The sequence below is a fragment of the Erinaceus europaeus genome, chromosome 2 (assembly GCF_950295315.1).
Source record: "Erinaceus europaeus chromosome 2, mEriEur2.1, whole genome shotgun sequence".
Classification (NCBI taxonomy): Eukaryota; Metazoa; Chordata; class Mammalia; order Eulipotyphla; family Erinaceidae; genus Erinaceus; species Erinaceus europaeus.
Genome location: NC_080163.1, coordinates 31,485,417 through 31,499,391, shown reverse-complemented (window position 1 = coordinate 31,499,391; position 13,975 = coordinate 31,485,417). Strand labels below are relative to the sequence as shown.

Sequence of the window (13,975 nt, the reverse complement as noted above, 5' to 3'; positions counted from 1 at the left end):
TACTAGCTAGAAAAGTGCTCAGTAGCAAAGTTCTTGCCAATATAGGTCTGAAATATTGATTTTTCTAGTGTGAAAAATAATTTTAAACCCGGATTTATTAACAAAATCCAATAATGGTAACATATAAAGACTGGATATACCTCCTCGTACAAATCCATTAGTAGCTATTGCTGACGTAGACAATCCTGTGATAGTAGTCACAACAGTGGCCATTGCTATTACAAGGACTGATAGACCTTTGGGGAAAAAGAAAACAGACTGAAGATAAAACTATACTCTTATTTACATCTGCCGTATTCAGAACTGTTTAGACTAAGAACACTTGTTTAATATCATCATTTATAAGTTATTTTATTCTGATTCCATTTCAAAAAGAAAATGAGTAACAAAAGAAAACAACATTTTGAGCAATTTAACTCAAAGGACACTCACTCTAGCTTAAACTGATTCTAATTCCTTAAATTTAACAAGACTGAAAGCCTGAACATACAATTATTGTGTTTATTCATTCTCAAACAGATGGATATGAAATTTCACTTACCTATTCCAGCTTGACCTACAATCCATGACAATCTAATGAAGAGCATCACACCCCAAATGTTTAGCATACAACGTACCTAGTAAGGAAAAAGTGATCAAGTTGCAGATGATGTGACCAAATATAATATAGGAGTAAAACTTCAACCAGACAAAAAGTGGTAAAGGTAAAATACATTTAAAAATAAATAAAATGGTTTTAAATCTAATTCTTATCTCACGTGAGCTTAGGGGCTGGGCAGTGATGCAGCTAGTTAAGTGTCCATGTTACTATATAAGAACCTAGTTTATGTCCCTAATTTTCCTGTAGCAGGAAAGCTCTGCAAGCAGTGAAGCAGTGGTGCTTATGTCTGTTTCCCTTTCTATCTTCCCCTTCCCTGTTGTTTTCTCTCTGCTCCTACCCAGTAAAAAATACTTTCTTAAAATCCACAAAAGCAAATTAAAAAAAAAAGAACTAAAAAAAAGAACTTAAGACTTTAACTGTATACTAATGAGTCTAATGTAATATATAACCCTTTTGTGTGTATACACACTCATAACAATTATCTGAAGTTGAAACAACTAGACAAGAAAAGTACAAGGAATATTTTAACATTTCAGCCTTTGAAAAGGTTTTTGTCTCCTATATCAATGCAAACAAGTTTAATTTTTGTTTATTCTTTTATAGCATCCTCATGATTTCATTTCTACTAGTAATATGTAATACTTGTCAGTACAAATTGTTTATTGCTTCCATTTTTCAATGATTTAAACCATTTTGAAGACAATTTCCCTAGACAAAGAATATAGTCTTCTAAAATATTAAAACCCAGAACAGGCAAATAAAATGATCTGTAATTCCACTGGTCAGCCAATAATAACTATTGCAACTGAGATTTTACCTCTACTTCCCTATATGCAATGCCAACTAAGTGTTTTCGAATGAAAGGTGGTTTTTCCTATCAACATTAGCTAGATTCTGTCACAAAGAAAAACAGAAATATACGTTTCTCTTCAGAAGATGATGGAATAGCAGGAAAGGAAGTAAGCTGATTTCAACTCTATTTCCTGCTCATTCTTCCATGATTCTGATGCTTCTATGTTTTGTCACTGCCACTGATTCATCATTCTAAGCTAACTTTTTTGGGTAGAGAGACAGAGAGAAGGAATACAACAGTGAAGGTTCCTCCAATGCAGTGGGGGTCAGGCTGAAATCAGTCACAGATGGTGACACTATCCAGGTGAACTACTTTGCTGGCCTGCTCCCAATTTAATGGCTTCTCAAAGGCTTGTAAAATATAATTCAGAGGTAATAAAGTTTGATTCAATTAACAAAATACTTTGTATTTCCTTTATTATATTTAACATGCTTAACTAAAAGAGCTACAAGTTACTAATTTAGTCTTCCAGATTTCTCTTCCAAATTGAACAGTAGAGAAATATCATATAGAAAAACGCTGTCATTCCCAAAGTAAGTCAGTATGTACATACTAATACACCCTTGATCCATCCGAACTTCACAACTCCTTTACTTTCCGCAGCGTATGTGACCACAGCATCTCTGGTTGGAGTACTTTCTTCCCCATTTGCAAAGCCATCCTCAAAAGGCTCCTGGTTATAAAAAGAAATGTAAATCATCTTAAAAATATTTAAAATCACTTGCTAAAAACTTAAAGTTTAGCCACGCTTAAAAGCACCAAGTACAAGTATCAGAATTTCTGAGTATTTATTTTCCTGAAAACTCAAAATAATAGGACAAAAGCATTAATTTTGAGTTTTAATGTAAATCTTTAAAAATATAAATTTCAGGTCAGTCAATTCAGATTCCAAGTTTCACACTGTCTAGCTGGCATCTTTTCTACACCTGAAATTTTACCATTAACAATTTAAAACTCTTGAACATTTTTCCTTTACAATCTATGACAACAAGATTCCAGTAAATACCAAGATTCATTCATCTGTAACTCTTCCTTTACTTATCCTTATCTGCATTCACTCAGTGCTCGTTCTTTCCATTATAATTTTTATCAGATTCAAACAGATTTTACAACTACTTTCTCCTTCTTAGGTTTCTGCTTCATGTCTTATTTTGTCTGAGTCATTTTATTGCCACCAGGGTTATCATAGGGCTCAATGTCTACAGGACAAATCCACCACTCTCGGCGGCCATTATTTCCTTTTTTTTTTTTTTTTTAATTCTTTTCTCTCTCTATTTGATAGGTCAAAGAAGGGAGTGGATATAGGGTGGATATAGCTGCTCATGAAGCTTCCCCTCTGCAAGTAGGGAGCAGGAGCTTGAACCTGGATCCTTATGCATGCTATCACTTAACCAGGTGCATCACAGCCCAGCCACTAACTCCCTATCATCCCCCCATCACCTTTGTTTTCTCTGTCGCTCTCAACTTTTTTTACTCTGTCCTAATACAGCCATGGCACATGGTAAATTTCCCAATCAGTACCAGTGCCTAAAATAAGATAAGAAAGGTCAGAGACATAAATTGCTAGCCAGACATCTATCACAGAAGGATGAGAAATTGTACCCAAGTGACAACTGTCTTGTAAATCACCATTTCCATAATAAAGCATACATTTGAAAAAAGGATGAAAGAGACATATATTCTGGCTTCAGAATCAGGCACATAATACTATCCTAGTTCTTCTACCCATATCACAACACTAGGTAATGTCACAAAATCACTCTTTAAATATAAGACTTAACTGAATTATCATTTAATCTTGAAAATAAATGTAGATGCCCTAAAGCTCTTAAGTTCTATTCTTTTAAAATTTAGATATTTTTTATTAATGGGAGAGGCAGGACTAGGACATCACTCTTGGCACATATGATGTCAGGGACTAGACTTGGAACTTCATGCCTTAGAGTCCAAAGCTTTATCCACCATGTCACATCCCAGGCTACATTTTATTCACAGAGTAAAATTCACACAAAACAATCTAAACTTCCTTTTTCCTTGATTAATATTTGTTCAACAAGTTTACTCATGTAATTCTATTTAATGCTTTGTTCCTAGATACTATTTCAAAGTACTAGAAATTTAGATCAGCTCTTAGATCACCATTTATTTAACTATTACTAGTTTTTTTTTTTTTTAACTGGCATAGGGTTAATGGTGGGGCTCCGTGCCTACACAATGAATCCACTACTCAGTGTGTGTGTGGGGTGGGGGAGGGTGTCTTTTTCTTTTTCTAAGAAAGACAGGAAGAGATGGAGACACCTGCAGCACTGCTTCGCCATTCATAAAGCTTTGCATCCTACAGGTGGTATGCTGGGGCTTAAACCTGGGTCCCTGCTTATGATAATAGTTATACTCTACTAAGTAAACCAATACCCGCTTCATACTGCTAACTTTTAAGTAATAGATAAAACATTATGAAAAGTTAGGAACAGGTCAGAGAGATACTCACAGGGTAGGATATAGACCTTGCCATGTACATGACCCAGATTCAAACACAAGTACCACATGTGAGTACCATAGCACTGGGAGAAGTGCTGATGTGTCTTTTTTCCCTTTCTTTCTCTTTCTTTCATCTGAATCAAAAAGCAGCCCAGGAAAAGTGAAATGGCACATGTGGGAACCACTGGCTTTTCAAAAAAAAAAAGTTAGATAAGGGCAAAGGAGATAGTAGCTCAAAGGACCTAGGTTTGACGCCCAGCACCATAAACAGCCAAAGTTGAGTGACACTCTGATAAAAGAAGAAAAATGTATTTAATTTTGTATGTATTTAATTTTTGAAACTTATTTGCCTAAATTATTTAATGATGCTAAGTAATCAAATAATCAAATTCTCAACCAATTAAATTTGCAATTTTAAACTTTACTGATGTAACACAGATTATATAAAAGCTGAAAAAAAAACTTTAATGTTAGCCACTTTTAATAGTTCACAATTTATAAAACAAATACTAAGAAAAATTATAACCCTAACCCCCCCCCACCTTCCTGGTGCTCTGAACTGCCATGCCTGTGTGATTCCACTGCTCCCAATGAACTCTACAATGAACTCTTTTTCTTTTACTTGAAGAAGAGACACCACAGAACCTTCTATGCACAATGCTTCCACATAGGTAGGAGCTGGACTCTGGTTCCTAGAGCATGGTACAGGGTAAGCTGTTTTATCAGTGAGCTATCTCCCAGTACTAAATTATCTTATAATGGTTTCACAAAACTATCAACTATATTTATAACACTCTTCCAGCCTTTAGGTCCATGATTGTTCAACAATTTGTTTGGCTTTGTATGTTAACTCTCTTCTCTGCCACCAGGTTCCAGATGCCAGCATGATGCTGACCAGACTTCCCTGGACAGACAACCCCACCAATGTGTCCTAGAGCTCCGCTTCCCCAGAGACCCACCCTACTAGGGAAAGAGAGAGGCAGACTGGGAGTATGTATCAACCAGTCAACACCCATGTTCAGTGGGGAAGCAATTACAGAAGCCAGACCTTCCACCTTCTGTATCCCACAATAACCCTGGGTTCATACTTCCAGAGGGATAAAGAATGGGAAAGCTATCAGGGGAGGGGATGGGATATAGAGATCTGGTGGTGGGAATTGTGTGGAGTTGTACTCCTCCTATCCTACGGTTTTGTTAATGTTTCCTTTTTTAAATAAATAAATAAAAACTAGGGCTGGCAAAATAGCTCACTTAGATAGTATGCTACTTTGCCGTGTGTGTAGCCCCACTGCAACCTGCAAAGGGAAGCTCTGTGCTGTGGTCTCTTTCATTCTCTTGCTCTCTGCTTGTCTCTCTGCTTCTATAAAAAATAATAAAATAAAATAAAAAAGAGTAGGTTTAATAGAATACTTTTTCCAAGCTCACGTATTGATGTGGGTGCCTTTTCAAAAACACAAAGGCATGTGGGCATCATAACATTTTAGCTGTGGGTGTTATCAAAATGCCATTTTCAAAGTTGAAGGGCTAGCAGTAAGTATGCTAAGTTTCCACCATATAATGAACTATATTAAAAAACAAAGATCTTTTCCAGGTGTATAAAGTCTTATTTATAAATAAAGATGGTTCTACATAAATGGAAAGCTTGTTGTCTTATTCTGTTCCAATAGTTCTTTTAAATGTTTGTTTTAAAAGTATCTGTTACTTTATCCCAGAAGGTGACACAGTGGATTCTAAAGCATGGGGTCCTGAGTTTGAAACCAGGCATTACTTGTGCCAGTATGATGTTATGCTTCTCATTTTCTCCTCTCTTTTCTCTTGTTGTTAAATCTTTTTTTTTAAATGTTATTAACCTCTGATATCCAATTCTAGTTAAAATAAACATTATACTTTAATCAAAAGATTTAAATAAAACTGGTTTTTTTAACTATATAAATTTCCTGAACTTAAAGACTAAAATAGAATCCACACTTTTTTCAAATACAATTAAATAAAATCACCATTATGTCGATTTTGTCCACACAAACAAAATTATATAATAGCATATAGTAAAATTTACCATATAAGATGTGAACTATAAATATTGCTAACACATGGTACACAAAATTTTCTGCTTTTTATAGAATGGGTAAAAAGTAAAAAATAATAAAGTGTTTTTATTGACAATACCATATTAAATGAGGTGGAACAAATTAATTTGGATTTACTTGGGGAAATAATCTTTCTAAAAATAACACTGTGAATTTGAGTATACCAAGCAGGAACTAGAGATGAGGGTGAGAACTAGAGATGAGGTTCAGAAAAAGAAAACAGCGGAAGAAATAGAAGATTCCAATAGTTAAATCCTCAGTAACTAAAAAGATTCCTAATGAAAGAAATACAACTAATAAATTATGTCAACCTGAAAAAGTAAACAATTAGACATGTTGAATTTGAGGAGTCATGAGCCGGTTAAAAGGTTCTATTGGATAGCTTAAAAATTCATGACTGGAATTTAAGAGACGCCAGGAATAAAAAGCTAACTGGTGAAGCTATAGACACAGAATGAAAAGAGAAACTTAAAAGATAAAACATGAGGAGTTGACCATTTTTTTTGAGAAAACAGAAAAAATGGGAAAAGGAGCATATATGACAGGGAGAAGGAGAGGGAAAGGGAGAAGAGGAGAAAGGGAGAGAGGGAAGGAGAGGGGGAGGGGAAATCAGAGCCATGACTCTGGCACATCCATTCCCAGGGATTAAATTCAGGACCTCAGACTTGAGGGCCCATCACTTTATCCACTGTTGCACCTCCTTGGGACACTTCTCTCTTATATATACTCAAATTTCAACTTCAACTTGGTCTTTTCTCCTTCAACCTTAGTTAACTTTTTGGTGCATCCTTCTCAATGCCTAGCCAAACTTGCTGAAATACCACAACACATTCTTCAATGTATAATTTGTCTTAAGTATTAAGACATCAGAAAAATTCTCTGTTGCCAAATCTACTGTACATTTTTTATTGTTTCACCAGACTTTTATAGCTGCTGAGCATTCACATTTTCCCTGAAACATTTCTTGAAACACCATATACTTTCCTATCTTCTATCTGCTAACTAAATGGTAAGTGTCTTTATAAAACTTGGTCCCAGACTCATCTTTCTTTCCTCACTATTCCCTTACTATGGTCATTACCAGAACCATAGCCTTAAACACCTTCTGTATCTAATGTCATAAGTGATGGCTCATGTTCACTTCCAGATCATCTCCCCTCTAAATACTGATGCTGTCACTTGGATATTTCCTTACGTTATCTATCCTAATTCACACCAAAGGAATCAGATATTGTCATTGTGTCATAAATAGCAACTTTCTTTCAAAGAAAAAGACCAACAGTCTATTTGCTAGTTGTTTTTAATTATGAAAACTTCCTATGAGCACATCTTTAAAAAGTATTTGCTCAAAAAGATAGGAATTCTTAATAATTAAAAGCCTTTCTAATGTGAATAGATTTTAAATTGATTTCTCAAAGCTTGTATCTCTTAAACTTAGTTTTAATATCAAAAAATAAACTGGTTTAAAGTTACCTTTTTATATTTAAGATTATTTCAATTCTGAAAATGCTACTTACAATACCGAAACTTATCTTTACGTGATGACTACTAGAAAAAAAAGAGCTTACAAAAATCAAGGTAGTTTCTTCCTTAACATCAGCATTTTCAGAAAAAATATTCTATGCTTTGTGGAAATGAGTCTATAATATCTATGATACATTTTGCCCTGTAGAATTATTAATATAGAAAGTTCTGTAGACCGCTTATGAGTACAAAGAATTGCTAGTTATCAGCCATAATCCATCTGAGGATGACTGTGTACTGCTTGTGTGTGTGTTACCTAACTTTGGAAGTTTATGAAGAGGTGACTGTAGTTGTGATGATAAGTAAGATAGGCCAAGGAATTTCTATGGGTAGCAACTACTTTCAATCAACTTGTAGGTCACACTGGGTTCTTTCTCCCCTTTTAAGAGTCATCATTACAACCTCTTTATCCCCAGGGGGCCAAGATCCACCTGCACACCCAGGCCCTTTCAGGAGGTATGGATAGTAATTATTCAAACAGAGTTTTTGCAATTTGTTACCAGTGCTTTGTTACCACACACACTTAAAAAAATTAAGACCAAAACTCAAAGAAATGATCATGATTAAGTTAGGGTAACAGTGACATGGGCTTGGAGGATCAGAAAGGGGTGCATAAAGGGCTTCTGGGATAACAATAATATTCCTGATCTGGGTGGTAATCATGCAGGGTTTTACTTGATTAAATAAGGCATTTAGCATTTGTGCCGTTTTTCTGTCTTATGTCAAAACAACTTTAAAGGGTTTAAAAAAAAATGTGAGCAATCAAGAAGCTACAAACTGGGTCCAGGAGAGAGTTCACTATGTAAAGTATACTTTATCATGCCCAAGGACCCCAGTCCTAGCCCTCTAACATCACCTGGAAACACCATGCAGTGCGGGAAAAGCATCATGATCAGTGGAGCTTTTTGTGTTTCTCCCTCCCCCAATCCTGTCTCCATCTACTGATAAAAAGGAAAAAGAAGAGTCTGCCAGCATTCCCTTGATCTCAAAGTCAGACAAGAACACCGTAAGAAAACTATACCCAATACCACTGAATGAACATATGCCAAAAAAAAAAAAAACACAAAGTACTAGTACTGAATTTGACAGTGCATTAAAAGAGCCAAACACCTTCACTGAATGTGGTCTATTCCAACAATGTAAGAATAGCTCAATATCCACAAATCAACGTGATACACCCACTACACTAACAAAATAAAGGATATAATACATTATACTGATTCAGAAAATGCATGTAATAGGCTGGGAAGTGACTCTATGGCTAAAGTATTGGACTCTTGGGACTCAAGTTCTGAGTAAAGAAATCAAAAACACTAATTTAAAAAGATAAATGCACTTCTATTTTTTGCCATACCATTGATTATAAAAGTCAAGACATGGAAACAATAGATTAAGTATCCAGGGAGAGATGATGGATAAAGTAAGAATGGCACATACACATGAAGAAAAGTATTTAATTGTGCCCGTGTGCACGCGCGCGCACACACACACACACACACACACATGTTGGTGGCTTTGGAGATGTCGAACTTGAGAGAATGATTTCACAAGTTTTCAAATGATCAAATGATCTCTTGAATTGCATGTTCCAGTATGATGCTCTGGTTCTCTTACTCATGTTAATAAATATGTCTTTAAAAATGTAATCTTATCACTTGTGACAACAAGGATGGATCTGAAGGGCACTATACAATGTAAATAAGTCTGATAAAGAAAGATAAATACTGCAAAACCTCACTATCTGTGAAAATTAAAAAATAGAGAAAAGTCAGTTTCGCAGATATAGAAAGTAGAGTGGCAATTGCCAGAGGTTAAGATGTGGGGATGAGAAGGTGCTCAAAAGATACAAACTTCCAGTTAAACTAAACATGCCATGTGTTCCAGGGAGCCTGAGGTCCATAGTTCCCCAATGTGGTGTGGCATGGCATTTGCTTGTGATGTTCTGGTTCTCTTCTTTCTCATGCCAATAAATAAAATCTTTATACATAACAAGGACTATGTGTCAAGATCTATACTATAAATCATTACCCCACCCCACTCCTCAAAAATGTACAAAGACCACTAGTTAAGCCCTCATCCCCACCTGCAGGGAGGAAACTTTATGAATGGTGAAGTAGTGCCATAGGTGTCTCTCTTTCTCCCAATCTCCTCGTTCCTGCTTATTTTTTTTTCTGTCCTATCGAGTGAAAGAAGGGGTGTGGGGAATTAAGAGTAAATTTAGAAGTACCAAGTATAAGAAAATTAAATATTGGGGGTCGGGCTATAGCACAGCAGGTTAAGCGCACATGGTGTGAAACTTGAGGACCAGCATAAGGATCCCAGTTTGAGCCCCCAGCTCCCCACCTGCAGGGGGGTCGCTTCACAAGCAGTGAAGCAGGTCTGCAGGTGTCTATCTTTCTCTCCCCATCTCTGTCTTCCTCTCCTTTCCCCACTTCTCTCTGTCATATCCGGCAACAACAACATCAGTAACAACAATAATAACCACAACAATGATAAAAACAAGGGCAACAAAAAAGGAAAATAAATAGGTAAAATATTAAAAAAATAAACTTAATATTATAATTTTGTATGATAACAAATGATAATTTACTGTAGGGATCACAGTGAATACTGATATCAAGTCATTAATTATGTTGTACACCTGGAACTGATATTGCATGCTAATTGCACTTTGACTGAAAATATGTAATAAACTGGCTAAAATAGAATAAATGTTTATTATTATTAAAAACACATTTTATTGCAACTTCCCGTGTCCTCAGTTTAAAGAATTAGATATTGAACAACAAAAATAAATAAATAAATAAAAAGCAAAACATCGTCAACATAGATTATTTCAGAGCACTCTGTAATTTGATAGTGGCAGAGTTTAAGATTAGCTCTGAACAAAAGAAAATAAACTGCACACACAAATTGGCACTGTCACTCTGCACACTCACACTTTCATCCAACCAACAGGGGACACTACAAAGAAACTAGTTTTACTGACTAGTGACCATACTACTAAAAATATTTTGCAATTTACACTGAAACTTTGCTTAAGAAATGATGATTCCTCTCTGTCAGGAGTAACTGTCATGCTTTTTATAGCAGAGCTAGTAGGGATTAATGTTAAACAGCGTGGTCTGAGAATAAAAGCAGATCTCCTGTACTCAATTAAAGCAAATTGAGTCACTCATATTGTTAGCTGGAGTACTGAGGAATCTTTATTTCATGTAGCTGTTAACATAAAAAAGAATTTATAGATTTGCTTTAAAGTAGCTTATTTTGACCTAAGTGCCAAATTACATTTCAAAACTGTTAAAAGTTCACTCCAAAATGCCATTTAAATCCTAAAAACAAAATTCTGAAGTAAGGACTAGTAAAAATGTTTCATTTAGATGTCAAAATAGCTGGGTTTACTCTGAAAAAAAAAATTATCAAGTGCTAGCCAATTATATCATCCCAAAGGTACCAGCATTTCCTATCCGTGCTGTCGGTGATTGGTGTATTCAGAGTAATGCTCCCCACACAGACGCCTCTTTCAAAACAAAGTATTGTTTTAAGACATCCAATCTGCTCTGGCTAACAATGCTCTATTAATATCCAGTGGCATTAATGCAAAGCCCAAAACTCAAGTACCACAGATAAAAGTGGAGGGCCTGACCATGTGATTTTATAATAAACCAAGCCAAAATTGTTGGTTGTAGTCAAAGAACTCAGTGCTCTGGGCAGCCCATCATATTCTTTACTAACTTATCAACAGTTACAACAAAATGCACTTGCAGAAGTCAACAAGCTAACAGCTTAATAACACTTTAAAATTGTTAGAAAACTCATACCTTAAAAGTTATTAGTTATGAGAGTCGGAAAAGTATATCTGTAAAAGTGTGTCTTTAAAAGACTAGTTTGAAAGGTTATTATTTTCAGACTACAAAGAGGTCATGAAACACAGCAGGCTAGTGAATAGTGGTAATTTACTCCAATTCAGTATACAGTTATCTAATGCCAGATCTTGCTCAGCCTACTAAATAGCTCTCCTGGACAGTGTGCCTGCATTTGCCATCTGTATAGCCTAGGTTTGATTTTAGTCCCCACTGCACTAGAAGAAACTCAGGTGCTTTGGTATTCCCCCTCCTAAAAACAATCAGTTTGGATGGTTAAACCCCAGAGATGACAAAATGATGATAATAATAAATAAATAAAGCCAGATCTTCTATATAAGGGAATTTCAAAGTTGAGAATCATCACATTAAAGAAAATAACTATGTACTGTGCAACATAAAAATAACAAAGTGTTAGGAATCTTAATATCATGTAGGACCCTAGTTCTCAAACCCCAAGAATCACCAAGCACCAAGGCCTTTTTTTTTTTTTTGGGCATGACTTAATTATGATTTACAATATTATAAAATGACATGGGTACATTTTAAAGTACATATATATAAGAGAATTCATCTAGGAATTTACGCATCATTGGCCTGATCAAAAAGGACAAGGAGAATGAAAACCTATTTCAAAAAGACCCAACCTGGCCAATTGTTATGTAGCATTGCAACCACAATCTTGCAAAATAAGACTAGTACTCTGAAAACCTATCTTCTCAAAGTTTAATTTGAAGACCAATATAGGGATGTAACAGAAATACCTGCAGGTCTATCCAACTGACGACTCGTCTCAATTCTTAAATTAAGCAAGATAGATTCCACTGACTCAATACACACTTCAATGGGATCAAGTATGTTCCAGACACTTTTATTTGAGAAGGTTTGCTTTGTCAATTCAGAAGAAAATTTCACTGTTTAAATTTTTAAAATAATGGTGACTACATAATGTAGAAGAAAATGAAAGAAAAAAAGGAATAAGGAAAAAGATAAAGGGTGATACATTTTAGTAACAGCCAAGGAGGTGGTATAGCAGTTAATATGCACTAGAATTTGTGGCTGAGCCCTGGAGGCCCTAAGCCTAACCCTTGTCACAATAAACCAAAGCTGAGTACTGTTCTGGCCTTTTTCACAAAGTAAAATAAATCATTAAAAAAAAAAAAAAAAACCTCAAAACTTGATAAACTGGAAGTGAGAAAATGTGGCGGTGTCAAGGACTCCCATAAATGTCTTACCTGTGTAATATGAGTAAGTGTTATTCACAGAGACACAGACACGGGAAACACTAAAGATGGCTTCAACTGTCTTGTTTTGGAGTTGAGGGAAGTATAAATTTATCGTTCTAGTGTGCTTTTGAAACATGAAGCAAAAAATAATCAAGTAGTGGATTCCCAGATTTCAGAAAAACAGTGTGGGCAAGAGTCAAAATATTAGGAGTGACTAGTCTATAGAAGATACAGAAAAAGAAGATGACAGAAGACAAAGAAAAGACAGAATAAAGCATGGAAATAGGAAGACTTGAGATGAAACTGCAAGACATCAGACCCCCCCCCAAAAAAAGAAAAACTGTAACAGAGAAGAAAAATTAAGAAAGTTGGTCTTCCAGAAACCAAGAAGAAAAAAAAAAAAAAAACATCAAATGCTGTTGTCCTGCCATTTTTCTGTGACAATATAAAAATTGCTTCCTAGAACTGCTGGAAAGGATGAAGGCTTACTGTGATTTGGAGATCTAGGTCTTATGATGCATGGCTCAGTGGCATTCTGATATTAGTTTTATTGTTTTGTGATGCAGAGGCATGGACCCAGGATGTTGCACATGCACGATGCACATGGTGATTTTCAATCTTTCCTTTAGAGACAGGGAGATGAGGAGAGATGTAGAGGGAAGGAGATATAGGAAGGTAGAAACACCACAACTCTATTCCATCATCCATGAGCCTCCTTATTGCCACACATGATGCCCCCATGTGGTGCTAGGATGTGAACTCAGGGCCCTGCACACAGTAGGATGTGCACTGTACCAGGTGAATTATCACTGAGCTCCTTTTATAGTAATTTTAAAAGATCAATTATGGGATCAGAGGTGTAAATGCCAGATAAAATTATAAGGTATTCAAAATGTACAACAGAATGACTCGTGTGTTGGGAATAGTCTCCCACCCCTGCAGAGCTATTGACCATTATCACCTTACACATTTATCTTTTTTTGTTAGTGAGAATATTTAATGTTCTATATTAGCTTCTCAGATCTTACTTATCTTACAACTGAAATTACATCTCCTTTTGCCAATCTTTCTCTCTTTTTTCCCCATCTGAAATATTTACAGTTTTTCAAGAAAACTGAGGTGCGGGGAGATAGCTCACCTTCCAAGGAGTGCAGCTTGAGCCCCCAGATATGACATAGGAGCACCTTGCAAAGGGGAAGCTTTATGAGCAGTAGAATAATGACATGGTATCTCTCCCCTACCCCCCCCCCCATCTGAAAGAAAAAAAACAACCCAGAAATAATTCACTGGCAGTGGTGGAATCATGCCGATGTGAAGCCCTAGTGAATCCACAGTTAGAACAA

At 35.7% G+C, this 13,975-nt stretch overlaps 1 protein-coding gene across 2 annotated transcripts in view; it reads right to left on the bottom strand.

The window, feature by feature from the left end:
• SLC12A2 (solute carrier family 12 member 2) overlaps window positions 1-13,975 on the bottom strand; it is an 84,926-nt gene that overhangs the window by 64,977 nt on the left and 5,974 nt on the right. For both annotated transcript variants that reach the window (XM_007527850.3, XM_007527859.3), the window contains exons 2-4: window positions 2,008-2,127; window positions 542-617; window positions 141-236 (exon numbers count right to left, since the gene is read on the bottom strand). In XM_007527850.3, coding sequence (XP_007527912.1) covers window positions 141-236; window positions 542-617; window positions 2,008-2,127 — 292 coding nt within the window. The remainder of the gene's footprint in view (window positions 1-140; window positions 237-541; window positions 618-2,007; window positions 2,128-13,975) is intronic.